Source organism: Podarcis tiliguerta (genome assembly GCF_965153285.1).
Source record: "Podarcis tiliguerta genome assembly, chromosome: 13".
Taxonomy (NCBI): Eukaryota; Metazoa; Chordata; class Lepidosauria; order Squamata; family Lacertidae; genus Podarcis; species Podarcis tiliguerta.
The window spans coordinates 25,616,880-25,636,626 of NC_139546.1; the positions used below are offsets into that span (position 1 = coordinate 25,616,880).

At 42.6% G+C, this 19,747-nt stretch overlaps 1 protein-coding gene across 13 annotated transcripts in view; it reads left to right on the plus strand.

The window, feature by feature from the left end:
- Positions 1–6,175: 6,175 nt before the first annotated feature.
- Positions 6,176–19,747, plus strand: part of MED24 (mediator complex subunit 24) — a 50,824-nt gene continuing 37,252 nt past the window's right edge. For 6 of the 13 annotated variants that reach the window (XM_083408536.1, XM_083408542.1, XM_083408543.1 and 3 more), the window contains exons 1-5: positions 6,176–6,279; positions 9,100–9,241; positions 14,052–14,134; positions 15,204–15,242; positions 18,477–18,550. In XM_083408536.1, the coding sequence (XP_083264662.1) occupies positions 9,109–9,241; positions 14,052–14,134; positions 15,204–15,242; positions 18,477–18,550 (329 nt within the window). In that variant the 5' untranslated portion in view covers positions 6,176–6,279; positions 9,100–9,108. Of the gene's footprint in view, positions 6,280–9,099; positions 9,242–12,496; positions 12,899–14,051; positions 14,135–15,203; positions 15,243–18,476; positions 18,551–19,747 lie in introns of those variants that run through there. The other 7 variants (XM_083408541.1, XM_083408544.1, XM_083408546.1 and 4 more) reach the window with 4 other exon arrangements.

Consider the following 19,747-nt stretch of genomic DNA (forward strand, 5'->3'; position numbering starts at 1 on the left):
TGGTTGGGGGCCGGTAGCGGTGGCGGTGCCTCTCCTTTTCGGGACAGCTTTCCCAGGCGCCAGGCACAGGGCCAGCAGGTGCGCCAAGCTCCAGCCCACAGCATGGCCATGGGGAGAGGCCAGTGGGCAGGCAGTGAGGATTTCTATCAAAGCCCAGCCCCCTTCCTCCGCAGAGTGAGGAGAAGCCAGGAAGAAGGAGGGAGGGAGAAGGGAGGAGGCGCCGCCACAGTGAGGGGGGTGAATTGAAAATGGCACCTGAAAAAAATGGCGATCACGCTAATCCAAGTGGTGATTGCAGAACCGTTTGCAGGCTGGATCCAGAGGGCAATTGGGCCAGATCCGACCTGCGGACCATAGTTTGCCTCCCCTGGTATATGCTGTACTGCTAAGCTCTGCCCCCTCCTTTGTGTGCCTTATTAATGTTTCACATGTTCCAATGCTGAAAACATGTCACAGAAAAACTGATTCTGCAGCCCATTCCCAGACTCAGATGTAGCTTTGCCGTGGAAAAATTCTGCAGTGATAATAAATAAAGTCTTCTGTTTAATGTGCATTATTATGCCATGATGCAAGCCCCTCCTTGTCCTTCATATCATCCAGTTATTCTCCCCACCCCACCCCCCAATTATCCTTGGCATAACTTTTTCATTCATAGGACAATATCTGTTCCATCCTTGTTCTATTAAGAACAGAAGACCTCCTACAGCTTTACTGAAGACCTAACAAGGCCTCCCCCTTTCTTCCATTTTTTAGTATTATTTTTATTCCCAACATGATGTTGCAACTGAGTAAACATTTTACACATTTTCCCTGCAGCTTCATCTGAAAAAAAAGGAAAGGAGGGGGTATATCAGATTTTGTTTTCTCCCTCTAATTTGTGCTCTAAATCTGCAGAATGTGCTTTAGAAATGCCCAGCTGTTTAGAATATAGATTGTAATTTGGGGCTGTGGGAATAGAGGGGGGGGGGGAGCGGAATATGTTGGAGGGAAATCATCGGAAGCCAGCCTGAGCAAATGGGATAATTGGATCTCAGCCCACGTTCTAGACGTGGGTAAAGATCCATTATCTAGGGCTGTCAACTTATTAACAAAATTAGTGGATTAAATTCACTATTTTAAAATGTAATCAATTAATTGATTTGCATACCGACACAATTTACGCAACAGTGCCTTTCAGAGAGATTGACGCAAGCAAAACATGACTTAACAATTTAATAAACAAGGGCTACCACTCAAAGAACATTTTAATTTTATATTACAGTACTATATCTGAGCCAGCATAAGAAAACGAAGCTTGGCCATTACCTGCCAATTAAAGTTTACCGTTTTTAGTTAAAATATATATAAAAAATTGTCCAGTAGCATCTTAGAGACCAACTAAGTTTGTTCTTAGTACACTGTAGTGTATCTGAAGAAGTGTGCATGCACACGAAAGCTTATACCAAGAACAAACTTAGTTGGTCTCTAAGGTGCTACTGGACAATTTTTTTATTTTATATATATATATATTTATATATTTCAACTGCATCAGACCAACACAGCTACCTACCTGAATCTTCAGTTAAAGCTATCCATCACCAAATCAGCCAACTGTATAGGGTCCTAGCAAAGCTAGCAACACTTATGGGATAGGTTTCCAGTAAGTTGTTTTGGTACTTGAGGGAGAAAATCCCCCAGGCAGCTCTCCCTAGGAGTAAAAATAAAAAAACAGTGGTACCTCAGGTTATAGACGCTTCAGGTTACAGACGCTTCAGGTTACAGATTCCACTAACCCAGAAATAGTACCTCAGGTTAAGAACTTTGCTTCAGGATGAGAACAGAAATCTCATGGCGGTGGTGCAGCGGCAGCGGGAGGCCCCATTAGCTAAAGTAGTATCTCAGGTTAAGAACAGTTTCAGGTTAAGAACAGACCTCCAGAACAAATTAAGATCTTAACCTGAGGTACCACTGTAAACTGAATTGTAGAGTAGCAACTCTGAGGATCATCTAGTGACCAGGCATGTCCAAACTTGGCCCTTCAGATGTTTTGGGACTACAACTCCCATCATCCCTAGCTAACAGGACCAGTGGTCAGGGATGATGGGAATTGTAGTCCCCAAACAGCTGGAGGGCCAAGTTTGGCCATGCCTGATTCTAGTCCAACCCCCTGCAGTGCACAGATCTCAACTAAAGCATCTGTGCCAGACAGCCATCCAGCCTCTGCTGAAAAACCTCCAAGGAAGGAGAGTCCTCCACCTCCCGAGAGAGTCCATTCCACTGTCAAGCAGCTCTTCCCATCAGAAAGTTCTTCCTGATGTTTAGTCGGAATCTCCGTTCTTATAACTTGAATGCATTGGTATGGGTCCTACCCTCCAGAGCAGAAGAAAACAAGCTTGCTCCATCTTCCATATGACAGCCCTTTAGATAGTGGAAGATGGCTATCATATATCAGTCTCCTCTTCCCTAAGCAAAACATTACAACTCCCTCAACCATTCCTCGTAAGGCTTGGTTTCCAGGCCCATGATCATCTTGGTTCCCCCCCTCTGCACACGTTCCAGCTTGTCAATATCATATTATTAGTATTAGTATTATTTGTATGCTGCCCATCTGACTGGGTTGCCCCAGCCACTCTGGGCGGATCCCAACAGAATATTAAAAACACAATAAAACATCAAATCCTTCTCAAATTGCTGCCCTTTCATGACAAGCAAAGTCAGCTGTCTGTGACAAACACCTCACTCTGTCTCTTGGGAGAGGTTGCAGTTAGAACATCAAGCCAAAATGGTGAAATGTACTGAGGTCATTTAGGTATCTCGTGACAAAGCTAGCATAAATCTAAAATCACTTCCCAAACTACTAACCTGATCCTTCAGAGGCCGTGCAACCCCATCTAATATTGGATGAAGACCTATTTTCAAACATGTAACCCATCCAACCTCAGAACTTCCATCTTGTTGGGGCCAAGTTTGTTTTTGGCCAACATCCAGCTTGTTACCATCTACCTGGGTGACAAATGCAGTTTCAGTTCTAAAACTAGGCCCAAACCCACACTGGATGTGAGTTACCTGTTTCATTGACAGCGCTGGGTCCTTCCGATGGGTGTTTATTGTGGAACTGGTGCTCCACATGCATGGACAGTGGTACCTTGGGTTACAGACGCTTCAGGTTACAGACTCCGCTAACCCAGAAATAGTACCTTGGATTAAGAACTTTGCTTCAGGATGAGAACAGAAATCGCGCAGCAGTGGTGCGGCGGCAGCAGGAGGCCCCATTAGCTAAAGTGGTGCTTCAGATTAAGAACAGTTTCAGGTTAAGAATGGACCTCCAGAACGAATTCAGGTCTTAACCCGAGGTACCGCTGTACTGGTAATTATTATTTTTTTGCAGAATCCACATGACTTCCTCCAAAGAATCCTGGGAAGTGTAGTTTGCTAAGAATTCTGGGAATTGTAGCTCTGGGAGGGGTAAACTACAGTTCCCAGTATTCTTTGCGGGGAGTCATCCCATTTAATCTGGATTCACCCCTTAAGGTGAAACTTAAACAAAAGCCTGTCCCTAGGTCTTTTTTCAGCTGGAACTTGCTGGAACTCAGTTCTGGCATGTCTCAGGTGGGTACCATTGCCATTCTAAGAGAACAAGGGAGGTGTTCATGGTGAGTTCCAGCACCTCTTTTTCTAGAAATATAGCACTGCCTATTACAAACAACTGTTTTGTGGTATCTCAATTAACCATTTGCTAATTAAGCCCTCATCAAGCAGCACCTTTAAAAAAAAAATGTATTGGGGAAAAGGTGTTGCAACTATTGAGAAATGGAGACTGGTGTGGGGCTGGTATTGGCTTTTGGCAAGGCTGAGTGTATTCTGTACCACAAGGAAGGTTTTAAAAACCAGCACTTAGATCCATAAGGTAAAAAAGGTAAAGGACCCCCGGGCAGTTAAGTCCAGTCAGAAGCGACTATGGCATGTGGGGCTCATCTCGCTTCAAGCTGAGGGAGCTGGCGTTTGTCCACAGACAGCTTTCCGGGTCATGTGGCCAGCATGACTAAACCACTTTTGGAGCAACAGAACACTGTGACGGAAGCCAGAGCACACGGAAACACTGTTTCCCTTCCCACCGCAGTGGTACCTATTTATCTTCTTGCACTGGTGTGCTTTCAAACTGCTAGGTTGGGAGAAGCTGGGACAGAGCAACGGGAGCTCACCCCGTGATGCAGATTTGAACCACCAACCTTCCAATCAGCAGGCCCAAGAGGCTCAGTGGTTTAGACCACAGCGCCACCCGCTCTCTGCCACTTAGATTAATTCATAAACATATGAACGGCTAAGATCTGCTGCCCCACAAAATTAAGACTTATTATACACCACCTTTCGTTTCAGGGCAGTGGAATTGATATAGGTAACCTCTTAATTATAAGATTAGAGCATATTCCAGCAGGTTGCTGGTATTCTGAGAAAGTCCAGGTCACATCTGCGACAACATCCATTCCCTGGGTAAAAAGCTGACAGCTCAGCAGGATCACACGCTGCTGGTGAATCAATCTCTCCACCTCCTCAGGTCCCTTTCCACATCACTGCCTGATTCTTCCAGGCAGATGGCGAACACTGTAGAGTCCTCTGTTGCAAATGGACAGAAATGGATGCTGCAATAGTCAGAAGTTGTGATACCTGGGATGGGGAAAATGTGGCTTTCTTGGAAGGTAGGAAAGAAGAGAGATGCTCTTTGAATCAGATTGCTGGATGGAGGAGAAGGTTCTCATTATAAGGCTTTGCTGGGAACTGTGAAGGATAAACTGCACTGTCCATAATTCTTTGAAGGAAAGAATGTGCTTTGAAAGTATAGTGTGTACACAGCCTACAACTGCAATTTACTGGTGTTTTCGATGCATGCTGGATGTTTTGATGAGTAGCTTGATATTACCGATTGAAAATGTAAACACAAATAAAAAGTACTAGGTGTTAGTAAAGAGAAGCTGCCTGCCCTGCCATGATTAATTTCTCCTCTGCATGTTCCATTTTCCTGTGGCTTCCTTGGTGCAAACCCCATAGACCTAGTCCCCACATCCTACTACAGCTAAGTCTAAGTGCATGCAACCACAGTAATTGCATATTCTTTCCCTTAATCCCCCTACCTCCATTTCCCACCCCCTTCCTCTCTTGTCTCCTTTGGGTTATTTTCTAGATTGTAGACCTCCTGGGGCAGTGATCTGTCCACTCATTCTTTCATTGGGTGACTCCATATAAACAATTTATTGTTAATTATATTTGCAGCCAATGCTTTGCCACCTTGCGATCAGCCGCTTCTGTGTCAAAAATTATGGCGTATTCTGTTCGGCTGAATGTATGGTTCTGTCGTACTTTTAGGGGAAGAAAGATTAGTACCATTCTAATAGTACAGTGCCTCTCTCAGATCATTGTAGCAAGTTATTTTTGAATGAAATATACTCTTGGACTTAATAATAATAATAATAATTTGTTATTTATACCCTGCCCATCTGACTGGGCTTCCCCAGCCACTCTGGGCGGCTTCCAACCAAATATTAAAATACATATTCATAAATATGACCGTTAAAATATTTTAATGTGCGCTGTTGCTGTTTTGCATTTATATCCTGCCTTTATTCTATCCTAGAACCCAAAGTGGTGTACAGGAGCTTTTCAGGTTGCCAACTGACCAGGAAAAAGCAGCCTAGACTGTTTTTCAGTCAGCTTGATGGCAACAGAGATAAGCTTGATCAACTTCCAATGCCTGCTTATCAAGCTGTAGACTTGAACTGTTCTGTCAATGGCTATTAGTCATAATAGTTAAATGGAGGCTTCACTTGCCAGAGACTTGAGGCAAACAACGCCTTCCTCCCTGGCAGCACTCTCTCATGATAACAACCAGAAATTCAGCAGGTGTAGCTTTTATAGCATTTGCACTTCAGCTCGTAAGTTTCAACTGGCTAATGAAAGACATTAAATAAAGAAAAAAAATCCTGATATTAAGAGGGAAAACATAACTGAAAATCTACTCGTCCTCATTTGTTGCTATGCAGTGTTGATTTACAGATTATACGGAAATTATAGCCCAGGCTCCTAAATAATCACGCTAAAGTAAACCCATTAACAAGGTCTGTTCAACAGCCTTTTCGCCTTTGTAAGCGTGCTCAGTCTCGCAGCCTAAAAACTACACTTCCCAGAAGCCCGTGCGGTTTAGGGGTGGATCCCAGCCAATCCGGGAAAGGTTCTTTGTTAGGTGCAAAGATGGCGGAGCCCAGGAACTAAGACAATTGTGTTTCTTTTGTACAGGAAAGGAAATCGGTAAGTGTTGGCAGCGCATTCTTCCCTTTTAGCGGTCAAATCCTGCTCTGGCCAACCAGTTCTCCTTGCCAGAGCTAGTTATAGAACCCGGGCACCCCAATCTCCCACCTTTGTTTTAATTCCGGTGCAAAATATCTCCAGCTTTTCGCGATCTCTCTCTTTGTTGAATGAATGCACCAGGTCCCATGTGTTCAGAATTTAACAGGGAATCCCATATGTGTGCATATGGAATAAAGTCTCTCTGAATTTAACGGGATTTACTCCCAGGTAAGCATGTTTAACATTGCAACCTAAGAGTATACACTCAGGATCTCCAAATCAGGCCTAAATGGTGTGTGATCTTGAGTACTTGTTCTTGTTTCAAAGTATGAAAAGCGTCTTGCTGGCTTAGACCAAGGTTCAGCATCATTTATTTACAGTGGTACCTTGGGTTACAGACGCTTCAAGTTACAGACCCCAATAACTCAGAATCTTAGCAAGTGCCAGGTGCTCCAACATAAATTAGCTAGCGGTTCACTATGATCTGCCTTCTCCCAATCTCTTTTCTAGTCTACATTATTTTCCTAGGATTTTTTTTTAAGGACTAGTGTCTTTGACCTGGGTTCTCAGACCTCCCTAATAGATGAGGAGTAGCTGGATGTAGTTATTCAAATGTAAGATGAAGATATTTCATATCATTTTACTTGTCTCATGCGTTGGTTAACAACCACTTCATGGATTACTCTTTTTTTTTGTAATGTAGCCTAAGGTTGACACTGTTAGACTCAGTGGAACTTCCAAGTAAGCATGATGCACAGGAATGGATTCTCAACATGTTTTACAAGTACAACTGTAAAGTGGAGACTATGGTATGTTGTTGTATCTTCAGAGTGCACCATCCAGTGTTCATTGTGCTTTAAAGAGGGCAGGTTTCTTCGCTGAGGAGCTTATAGCCTAAAACGTGTCTCATAAACATATGCTGATTCAGGAGCGATGGTTAGTAATGGCTCGGTGAGTGTATATTTAACAGCAAATACTGGCTTGTGAAAAAGCCCTTTTTTCTGAGCAGATGTAAGCTGGCGTGAATGCCTGCTTCTTACCTGTTCTGTATGTGAGAATCTGCATAGGTGTGCTTGCTCTGCTGGTCTTGTAAACATAGGACCAGCCATCACTGCTGGTTTACTAGTAAACTGAGATTTTCCCAAAAGAGGCATAAGAAGAGGCCTGCTGGATCAGATGAAAGGTCCATCTAATTCAGCATCTGCTTTCCCACAGTGGCCAGTAGACGCTTCTAGGATGCCTACAAGCTTAGTTTGAAGATAGTGGCCCTTCCCAGCTGTTACCACCTTCCAACTGGATTTCAGTGGTTTACAGCAAGAATATGGAAGCTCCATATAGGCATCATGGCTAATAGGCATTCAGATATTTTTTCCTCCTTAAATTTGCCTAATCCCTTTTTAAAAATATCACCACATCTTCTGACAGCAAGAATAAATAAATTATACGTTGTGGTGATGAAGGACTTGAGTCTGACAAGAATCATCTACAAATCAAGTTTGTTGTGTGACTATGTTCTAGTACTATGGGTCGCCATTTTCTCCACATCATGTCCACTCTTCATTTTCTTTCTTTCCTAAAAAAAACCCACCCAAGTGATTTATTCCTTCCTCCTGGGAAAGGTACTCTAACCACTTGATCATTTGGGTTGCCTCTTTCTGCACCTTTTACAGCTACATATCCTTCTTGAGATGAGCTTAACAGATTGTATGCCACAGGGGTAGGGTGACCTGATCTGGGCCTGATCCTTCTCTCTCCTACCTGCAGCAAATGGGGGATGAATTAGAGTGATGTGCAAATGTGATCTACCTGTCCTGCTGATCTTATTCATTTAATTTTGGTTCTGGGTCAGGCAAACCAGATAGAATGGTGGGATTTACCAAATATCTTCTGCTTTCTGTAGCTCAGTTTCTTAGACAAAAGCATTAGAATTTGACATGCGAAAATGATTTCCTCCCTAGGCCTGGGAGTATAAACCAGGAATTCAGGTTTCCCACTTTTTCTACCACCCAATTTGCAAGACCTACCAGTGCCATTTCATTTTTGCTGCATTTGTATAGGCATGCAACATTTGAAGCAAGGTTCAGAGACTTGTTTTTGATCATTTGCAACATTAAATTGCAAAATTGTGCTATATTTTAAGCATTTATGCCTTTGGTCATCAGTAATTAAATGGCTGCAGTCATAAACATAATTAGAGAATTGGTTCTTTTGAACACAGAGGGACTTACATCTTGATTAAAAACATGTATAGGATTGCATTGTTTAAAACCAGTGGGCTGGTCAGACGTGCTCCTGTAGAATAACGACCTATCTAAAACCTGGACATACTTATGCATGTGCACAAGCTATATGAATGATTGTGAATTATTCCTTCCCTAACTCACCTAGCACTGTATGGCACTACCTGCTTTTCAAATGTATTTTTTGGAAGTGGAAATAGAGGACAGGATCTGGCTGCCTCTCACATTTGAATGTCAAGTACTGTTCTTTGAGGGAAACAACTTGTCATAAGGCAAATGTCTAAGCAAAATGGGGCCTGTATATGGCATATAGGAGGTGGGAGGGATAAGAGTATGGGCTTGGGAAACACAGGTTCAAATCTTTGTGTACAGGAAGTACATGGAAGGCACCGAGAAAGGGTTTTCTTAGCCTAAAGGATGTAGGGGTTACTCTGTGCACACTGGAAAATGTTATAGGGTTGTTTAATAATAACTGGAGTGTTGGAAACTCAACAGGGATATATGGCAGAGTTGCTGCGTCATGTTTTTCTGTTTCCTTTAGGACAGGAAGATGATGAAAGTGGTCAACCTCAAACAGGCCATCCTCCAGGCTTGGAAGGAGCGGTGGAGTGATTACCAGTGGGCCATAAACATGAAAAAGTTCTTTCCCCGGGGGACTACATGGGACATCCTGAATTTAGCAGGTCTGGTTCAAAGTTCGTACAAATCATAAGTGTTGAGTTTGTTTTTCCTAAAGTTAACTTTGTGACCTATAAGCAATAAACTGCAGTTGCCTACTGTTTTGACAGCATAGATATTAGCACTTGACTGAAAATGACCCAGCCACTGCAGTGGTTTCTAGTTCTTTATAGCGCTGCATTATATTAAGTTTAGTCGCTACAGGGAGGTCCATCAGTTGCATCATGTTAGAGATGGTGCAGGTGGTGCTGCAGGTTTGGAGTAACTACCTTTTTCCTTCTGAAAAGAAATATATTTTCTCTAGTTTGGGTGCTGCCTAAAGAACTTCAGCAAGCTGGCAGCTACAAATTATGAAATGGATAAAAAAAGTAATATTCGAGTCTTGCGGCTTTTTCAAATGCCCCATCTCTTCCCTCTTATGCTATGCTACTTGCACATGAGTAAGAAGGTGTGTGTGTAGTTTGTTTGCTTTCAGATGCTTTAAATTGTTTTTCTGTTTTGATGTGTACCACCCTGTGCTCCACTGGGAATAGAATAGAAATTTAATAAATGGAAAAAAAATACATTTCATGTGTATTGTGTCAGAATACAAGGCAGTAAACATGACTAAATCACAATGTAGTTGTACATTTTGGTGCTGCAAAAGACAATTAGTTACGGTGAATGGGCACCATGCAACTGAATATTCTGAATTCATCAATTGTTTTATATTTTGTATTTTAAGACTCAAGTTGTGGGCAGTTTTGAGAGAGGCCGCTACTGACATTGACTCTGCCTACTCCTGTTATGAAGATAAATGCAGATAATTAGACAGAGACCAATTTGCCAGATCTGTGTGTGCCTTGACTTCTGTCTCCCCATTTGCCCACATAAAGGATGTATATCCACGGGGTTTTTTTGCTGTACCCCAGTACCATTTTTCAAACATAATACCAAACCATGGTTTAGCATGATGGCCAGCCTAGTTCGCAGGCAAATTACGGTTTGTGTTCAACAAACTATGATTTATTACGGGGTGGGGACTGAATTTGGCTGGTGGGCCAGATCCAAAAATTCCTCAACTCCCTGCAGGTGGGTGGGTGGGGCCGTCCACCTCTCAGCCATCTGATGTTGCATGGTGGTTTGCCTTGCTTCAGAGAAGCCATGGGCTGGAAAACCAGGAACAAACCTTGGTTACAGCTTGTGATTTGTGTGGAGCAAGACAAACTAAAAGGCCTGGGTTTGCTAAGCCAAACCATGGATTAGCTCGCAGCAGCAGGCCCAGAGAAGGAATAAAGCGGCTGCAAGTTCCTCTCTGGGTACCCTCACACCTGTGTTCATGCTAAGCCATAGTTTGGCTTAGTGTTATGAGCAAGCCAGACCATTCTCAACTCTGTTAAAATTTGTCTTTGCTTAGGCTCTTGCCAGTGTATTGACTAAAGTTTTTGTTGGTTAATCAACCAATTAAACTGAGGTTGGTCAGACTGGCTTGCAGTGGCCTTCAAACAGGTCTATCTCCTTACCGGTTCTTCAATTTTATTGCACATCTCGCAGTCATTGAAAACGCATCTAAAAACTTACACAATGTTTTAAGTTGGCTTTGGAAAGTTTAAATTTGGGTTTTTTTGGTCGTTGGGCTGATGTGTGGTTCTGATACGGCCCAAAAGGTGGTATTGAAATGAATTAAAGAGCACATAGTTATAATAATTAGAAGCATCACTTTCACATTGTGTGCATTGAAAATTAAAGAAGAAGAAAGGCAGAAGGAGGGACCTAAGGGAATTCAGACCAACTCAACTATTCTGGGGCCTCTTAATGTTCTGATTGCTAGAACTGGAGTGATTGAGAAGAAGTAATGGGTGGATTTATGAGAGCAAAACTCCTGGTTGATTTCTTGGAGCAAGAATGAGTAGTATAGAGTTCAAATCAATCTTATGTCTTGTTTAAACTTTGGAGCAAGCCTATTTTCAAATCATGCTGTAAAGGTAAAGGACCTCTGGATGGTTAAGTCCAGTCAAATGCGACTATGGGGTTGCAGTGCTCATCTTGCTTTCAGGCTGAGGGAGCCGGTCTTTGTCCATAGACAGCTTTCCGGGTCATGTGGCCAGCATGACTAAACTGCTTTTGGCACAACGGAGCACCGTGATGGAAATGAGAGTGCACAGAAACACCGTATACCTTCCTGATGCAGCGGTACTTATTTATCTACTTGCACTGGTGTGCTTTCGAACTGCTAGGTTGGCAGTTCTCAAGTAGAGAACTATGGTTAAACCATAGTTTATCAGTTGTTTGTCTGGATTTGAACATAATGCTAATCTGTAGTAAATTACAAACAGAAGTGGAAGTGTCTGAGCACCTCTTCATGGTCACGGGGGAGGATGAGGACAACATGCAAGCCTGAGATTCTCTTTGGCTTGTTCACATAATGATAAACCATAGTTCGCTGTTCCATCCGAATGGGAACACAGTGAAAATTAAACTTGCTTCAGATTTAATTTTCTAATACAGTTACACCTTCAGACCATGTTGCCCTCTAGATCCTGAAACCTGAGACCTAAGTAGACACTGTCCACAGGTTGTCATACTTGGTTTCATAACATTAAGGACTAAAAGCTTCCTTTTTAGAGAAAAAAATATATATGTGATACTTAGAATTCTTCTGTATTACTGAATTTTGTGTTACCACTTCCATGTAGTTTTCTGGGCTTCCCTCTCTTTTGGCTGTTGCTTGCATTCCTCTTCTGTTTTAATAATTTCTTTTCTTTTCAAAACCCAGATGACACTTTTATGGTCATTTTAGTTATCTTTTCTTGTACGGTACAAGCTTTGGAATTAAGTTTGAACAGCCCTTTTTTTTTGTTTAAGGCTGCAAAGATTTTACGGCTGGGATCTGTTTTGTTTAATTTTGTAACATACCATGTGGATTAATGATGAACTATAAACTGCAGTGATCATCATTAATACTCCTGCGTGACTTCTGGAGTTTTCCAGCTGAACCACAGAAGATTTGGGTTCTTTGTTTGGACGTGACAACTTTATGTCTGCGTAAGCTGTGGAAACTCTCCTCCACACGAAGGCCGTGGATGGACTATAAATGATGGGTGCCTTTGTGAGTAGCTGTAGTAGTTGGAGGAGGAATAATCACGGTGTTGACATTGATAACTCTCCAAAGGTCATAGGAGATGGATATGTCCATTGGAGGGAAGTCCTCATGTTGTGAACTGCTTTGGGTAGATGGAACTGTGAGCAGGCCTAGCGGTTGCTAAGGGTACCTTAGGAAGGACTGTAGGAAACTGGGCCTTGAGTGGGCTGGTCAGCATTAAAAGGGCACACCTGTGGTGGCTGTAGCTGTTGCTACGGGCAACTCCAGAATTCAGATAACTGAGAAACGATGCATTGTAAGCAATAGCATTAGACATAGGATGCAGCACCACTGGCTAGGCCTAGCGATTGCTAACACTGGAACAACTTAATGGCTGAGATTGCTGTTTGGGGTAGCCCCTCTCTGGGCCTAAATTGTTGATGGGGTGTGGTTCACTGTGAAGGTGTGCATCGGCTGAATTGTTAGTTTGCCTTTGGTGTAGTCTCTTTCTAGTTGTGGTTGGCGACCTTTTGAGTACATTGTGGATGTTGATGCGAGGCAGGGCTGGATTTAGGTTTGATGAGGCCCTAAGCTACTGAAGGTAATGGGGCGCTCTATATGTCCAGCTGTCCTTTGTCAACAACAAATTGCCACTGTTTTTTTGTGTTGAATATATGCTATATGGTAATTTGTGGACCTAATTATGTAACCTAATCTGTATGTAGGTTTTATTTTATTTGTTTTTTATCTTATATTTTGGAAATGTACATCCCGGTTTTTTGTTTCCTTTTTTAAAAAATTTAGGCCCCCAAGAGAGTGGGGCCCTAATATAATAATAATATTTTTTTATTTATACCCAGCCCTTCCCGGTTCAGAAAACCAGGCTCAGGGCGGCTAACAACAAATTTAAAACACTTAATTGTAGAAGCAGCATAAAATACAGTATAAAAACAATAAAATTCAAAGTTCTTGTTTAGCTTATATGTAAATCCGGCACTGATGGGCAGGGTGCGTCTTTTATACACCGGTAGGCAAAGAGGGCCAACCATGCAATGGGGGATTGTGGCCTTTTTTGGGGTCTAATTTGAAAAGGGAGCGGGGAGTAATAGTTAAAGGGCACACAGCAAAATGGGTTTGACTTGGAAAATCCCCCCCCTCATACCCCTGTAGTTATTCAGATGGTTAATCAAAAGCTTGACTGAGCAGATAAGACGTATGCTGCCCCTTTCAGCCTTGCCAAATCTGGCATGTTGGCAGGCTGCCACTGGGAAGCGCATGCCAGCAGTTGGTGCTCATTCTGCTGGGAGATCTTGCCTGCCATCTCTCCACAGCCCCTTCCCTCCGTACCACCTTCAGTCTTAGGAAAAAGCATCTGCGTACGCTGCTGCTGCTGCCAGCGAGCAGAGGTGAGGTCTGAGAAGAGTCTGTGTACATGTCCTTTTCCATCTGAGGCTGCAGAGGTCAGGCAGAGGTCATTGCATTGACTGCAGCAATTTCTGCACATGGGGAGAGTGTGTGGCCACGGTGTCCATTTCCTATCCAGAATGCCACCAACTGCCTCTTTTCTTCCTTGAATTATTTACTCCGCTGCCGCCGCCAGAGAATGCAATATTATAGCATCCTTGCAATTCCTGGAGTTCCCCACGTTTTGTGAGAGGCTGTGGCCATAATAGTCTTTATTCTTCATGAGAGTGTATATACATTTCCCAGATTGAATTTCTTTCCTTTTCCCCCCCTTCTTTTTTTAATTGCAGAAGCACTTCTTGAGCAAGCCATGATTGGCCCATCGCCAAACCCGCTGCTCCTGTCCTATCTGAAGTATGCCATTAGTTCCCAGGTAATAATCCCATCGTAGACCCTTTCATCTTCAGAGTGTGTAAACACATTAATGGGTGAATTATTTAGTTAGGAAATCTGTACGTTTTTTAAAAATTGATTTTTTGACAGAACCATGACCTAAGTAACTCGACAAAGTTTTCCTGCTTTTTTTCCTTTCTGAAGTACTTGACCACTTTTTTTTTTTTACAATGCATAATTTTTATGAAATAAATAAATATTTATTTATTTTGCATGATTCTGTAGTTCTTACTCGTTTGCATAATTTATTCTGGTTTTGCTAAATTGTGGGGAAGGTGATATGCAGGGCATTGAAGCTCCATCCCAAACCACTGGAAATCTTACTAAGTGCCTTTTCTGGATTCAGAAATTTCAAAATAAGTTACCCACACATTTTTGGGCACATCTTTACAACCACAAGCGCTAGACACTTGCTATTTTAAAAAGTAAAACATGTGCATCTGAAGAAGCAGAATTCTGAAGAATTCTGTGCCAGTGTAGTCTTGAATGTTATATTTTTGGTTTAGGAATTCAAGGGTTGTTTCAAGCCGTTGACCAATTAGAAAGAAAAATAAGTGAATGTTTACTAAGCAGTTGCTACTAAAGGACCTGTGGGTCTGAAAGAGAACCTTGGGGTATTTTGTTCACCTTACGCCAAGTTGATACTGACAGTGCATTTTCCCACATAGCAATTTTCCCAAGATGAAAATGACAAATAGCCTTTCCTCTCTCTTCCCCTTACTACAAGAGGTGCTTGGCTGTGTGTATACAAGATGCTTGCAAGACCCCCTCGCCACAGAGAGAGGCTTTTCAGTTGCTTTTTAACTTCTTTCCTCCTCTCTACTTGCTCACTGTAAAGTTGATGTGAAGCAAATATGCCATCACCTAAAAATGTCTGTTTAAATTTGTGCCAGACCAGTGCTTGAGCAACAAGCTGCGTCCCTGTTAAGTGACCTTGTCGCCCCCCCTCGGCGGTCGAAATGGCAAGGCTTGTTTGTGGATTGGTTTGTTTAAATGTTATCTTTGGCTTGTAACCATTTCTCTCTCTCTCTGGTTTGTATTGTTTACAGATGGTGTCGTATTCTTCAGTTCTGATGGCCATCAGCAAGGTAGCATTCAAGCATTTCTTTCTCCACCTTTACCTAAATCCTGAGCACCGCTTTCTTTCCTGATATCCCTTGATAGAAGGCATCAGTGAATACTGAGGGATTGCGGGAACTTCACTGCAGCATTGTATATGATATACAACCAGCAGCTTTTGTAAGCTCAGGAGAGAAGCACAGCAATTACATGTTTCTAGCCCTCATCGTTATGTACAAAATGTAGTTACTGTTGATGGCTGCAAGCTGTCGGAATATACGTTGCAGGTTTTGCTAAACTGAAGTTTTGAGAGGAGATGAGGCTTGTTTGCATTCTAGCATTCTCCGAGTTCATCCCTGCCTTCTTTTTCAGACATGTACCTTTTCCCTTCTTTCCTAGTCCTTCATAAGTGAATCAGTATATGCTTCACAATATGGTAGAAAATAAAACAGAAACGGCATGGTTTGTTGCTATTTCCGAATCCAGGGTTCTTTACAGAATTTGAGATTTTAAAAGACTTACAAAGCCCTTGCTAAAATATAAAAAAAGAGATCATGATATTTGAACAGGCAGCAGATCTGAATCCATCCCTCCTGAGCCTCTCACATGGTAGTCTTGCTCACCTCCTTCTTGAGATCCATTAACTGCAGCTACCAGGAGTTGAACTCTCATATATAAAAGCATCCTCTTCACTGCTGGGCTTCCAACCCTGTATAAGTGTAGGCTGAGTAGAGGTTAGCAGACAAAAGCCAACAGAAATCCAAATGGTACACAACAAATGGAATATTCAATACTTTTCCTTTAGCGTTTCTTTGCAGTTTCTTTCGTCAGTTATGAAAGTATTTACAAAGTGGGCCTAGTTTAAAAATGTACGCCCCAGAGGGTGTTTGCCATGGACCCCCCTCTTGCCCCCTCTCCCCTCGTTTTGTACCAGGAAGACTCCAGATCACTTCTGGATTTCTTTAATGGATAGCCAGGGCAAAGCGCAATCCAAACCAAAACCAAGGTGCTGATAGTTGATGATTCAGTGGATTGGGGAGTTGATGTTTTGGCCATTCTGGATTGAGTTGCACTCTCACTTAAGGAGCAGGTTTGTAACTTGGGGGTGTTCTGTTACATCCAGCCCCCTCCTTAGATGCTTGAGTTGCATACATGGGACAAAGCGCCTTTTCATCAGCTAGGCGTACTAATTATGGCCCCTTCTAGGCAGAGATGGACTTGGTGCAATTATCATTGCTCTTGTAACAGCCAAGCTAGACTATATGAGGTGCTGCAGCTGGTTCAGAACATCGCTGGAGTGAAATAATTCTGAAACTCCAGTACTGATTCTAAAAAAATGCGTTGGAACTGGTGCGCTGCTGGGCTCAATTCGAGAAACTGTGATAAACTGTACTACTTATTTATTTTATTTATTTCATAAGAATTTGTATGGGACTTGATTATGAGAAAAAGAAACTTGTACTGTATTTTTGGACTGCACCACTTCAAATGGAATTAACAAAAACCTGTGTAGGAAGAAAACAAAGATCTCAAGGTCCTTTCCTAGCCATCTCCTCAGTGTGTCAGTTTTCTATGTAAAGTGTGAGATTGATGTAATTTTTACATGAAGTATTTACAAACACTGTCCCACAACTCTACTCTTGAGTAGTACAGTCTTTGGAGCAATCTACTAAGTGGTTTTGCTGAGAATGTAGACATGAATGGCCGCTGTGTCATGGACTATAAAATCACAAGGATAGCAGTCTTACAAGGATCTACAAGGCAAAATGTGAAATGGAAACTGGAAACCAGTGTACAAGTGTTCTGCTTAGACTACTGAGGATTGAAATCTCTGCATGACGACAGTCTTGGGGCTGTTCATATCTCCTCTTCCCCACCTACCACATTAGATTCCTTAAACTCGCACGTGTTTCACCATTCTGTTGACCTAGGCCTGGTCTATACCGTCCAAAACAGTTTGAAGTTCGTCTCGTGATACTGGTTTCATAATTTTTGACCTGGCAATATATTGCAAATTGTGTGTGCGCGTGCTATGCAAAAATCTAAATGTGGGAAAAACCAGGAAGCTAGCCAGAATCTCTACATAGCTCCATGCCTATTTCAGACATTGTGATATATCAGTATATCACAGTGTTTAGCTGGTGATATATCACAAAGCTGAAAACCAGACATCGCCCAGCCCTACTGTTCGCCTCTACATAGTTCCATCCATATTTCAGACATTGTGATGTTTAAATGTAAAGGTAAAGGGACCCCTGACCATTAGGTCCAGTCGTGACTGACTCTGGGGTTGCGGAAATGAGGGAGCCAGCGTACAGCTTCTGGGTCGTGTGGCCAGCATAACTAAGCCTCTTCTGGCGAACCAGAGCAGCGCACGGAAACGCTGTTTACCTTCCCGCCAGAGCAGTACCTATTTATCTACCGTATTTTTCGCTCTATAAGACGCACCAGACCACAAGACGCACCTAGTTTTTGGAGGAGGAAAACAAGAAAAAAAATATCCTGAATCTCAGAAGCCAGAACAGCAAGAGGGATCGCTGTGCAGTGAAAGCAGAAATCCCTCTTGATGTTCTGGCTTCTGGGATAGCTGTGCAGCCTGCATTCGCTCCATAAGACGCGCACACATTTCCCCTTACTTTTTAGGAGGGAAAAAGTGAGTCTTATAGAGCAAAAAATACGGTACTTGCACTTTGACATGCTTTCAAACTGCTAGGTTGGCAGGAGCAGGGACTGAGCAATGGGAGCTTACCCCATCGCGGGGATTCGGACCGCCGACCTTCTGATCGGCAAGTCCTAGGCTCTCTGGTTTAATCCACAGCACCACCCGCGTCCCTTGTGATGTTTACCTGGTGATATATTGCAATGTTGAAGACCAGATATCACCCAGCTATGACTCTTAGCTGTGTTTATAAGACCAAGCGTGCACTTCCAGCTCACAGTTCTTTCCTGTCTTTTCACGCTTTGATTTCTCTCTTCTCATAGAATGTATGAAGAGCCTTATAAATCAGACCAAAAGCCCATATAGCCCAGTATCTTATTCTGGGAGTGGCTAGCTAGGTGCCTATGGGAAGCTTGCACACAAGACCTGAGCACAACGGCACTCCCAACTTGTGATTCCAAGCAACTGGCAGTACACAGCCATCATGGCTGGTAGCTTTACATGCCGTGAATTTGTCTTCATTCCCTTTTGAAGCTGTCCCAAGTCCGTGTTTTACATGCTTTTCTTTTGACACCAGCTCTTGCTTTTGTTTTACCTGTTTCAGTTTGATGACTTCTCCCGAGACCTCTGTGTCCAGTCATTGCTGGAAATCATGGATATGTTCTGTGACCGGCTCAGGTAGGGAGTGAGGGATACTTTTCAGTACACACGTATGTAGTGCGACATAATCCAGGGTGGGCAGAAGCTAAACAGTAATCAGCTAATGGACCACCTGGCACCTTCTGGTTGTTGGGATTGTTGAAAAAGAATTATTGAGTAGGTAGGCCTTCATCTGATCTGGCAAGGGACTCCTTAGGTTCTTAAATAAGAGCACGTACCGTACTTTTCCATGTATAAGACTAGGTTTTTTTCTTTTAAAACCATGCTAAAAAACGGGGGTTGTCTTATATATGGGTATAAGGGTGGATGTTTGATTGGTTGCTGCCGCAGCTGTTAACACCTATTGTGCGTGTTATTGGTTGCTGCGGCAGTGGTTGGTGTTGATTGGTTGACGCTGCGGCAATTGGGCGGGTGATTGGCAGCTTCTGCCGGTGAGCAGACAGACAAGAAGCAGATTTTGCGATGTGTGCAGGTGAGTGATTTTCATTAATCCCCCCTAAAAAAAGCTCAAAAACCATGGATAATCCCCCCCAAAAGCTCAACAACTCTGTGCCATCTCCCCCCATTTTCTTAAATTTGAGTCCCCCAAAATAGGGGCGTCTTATACATTGGGGGTGTCTTATACATGGAAAAGTACAGTACTCTGTTTTGCTGAACTGTGCCTTGACTCTAGTTACTGGTAGGTAGCCGTGTTGGTCTGCCATAGTCGAAACAAAATAAAAAAAATTCCTTCCAGCAGCACCTTACACGAAAGCTCAGACCAAGAACAAACTTAGTTGGTCTCTGAGGTGCTGCTGGAAGGAATTTTTTTATTTTGTGCCTTGACTGTTAGGCAATCCTATGTATGCACTCCTGCGTTGTAAATTGGATCATGGTAATTCTAGCTTTTTAAATAAAGCTCCTACAAGACTGAAATTGAACCACAGCAGACATAAACAAAAACTAACAGCCACCAACTACATCTCCTAATAATTAAAGCAGAACTAATTTGCATTGGATATACAGTATACTTGCTCGTGTAAGAGCATGAAAGTGTAATGAGAGGTTTCTTCGCCCAACAAAATGCTTACCAGAAAAAGATTAGAGAAGGGAAAGACTATGCTGAAATGGCAAAACTGTTCAGAAAGCTCAAGGACCAAGAAGACAAGAAATTCAAGAAAGAATGGGAAAAGTTTATAATTTATTTAGGAGACCACTGTAAGCTGATGAAAACAT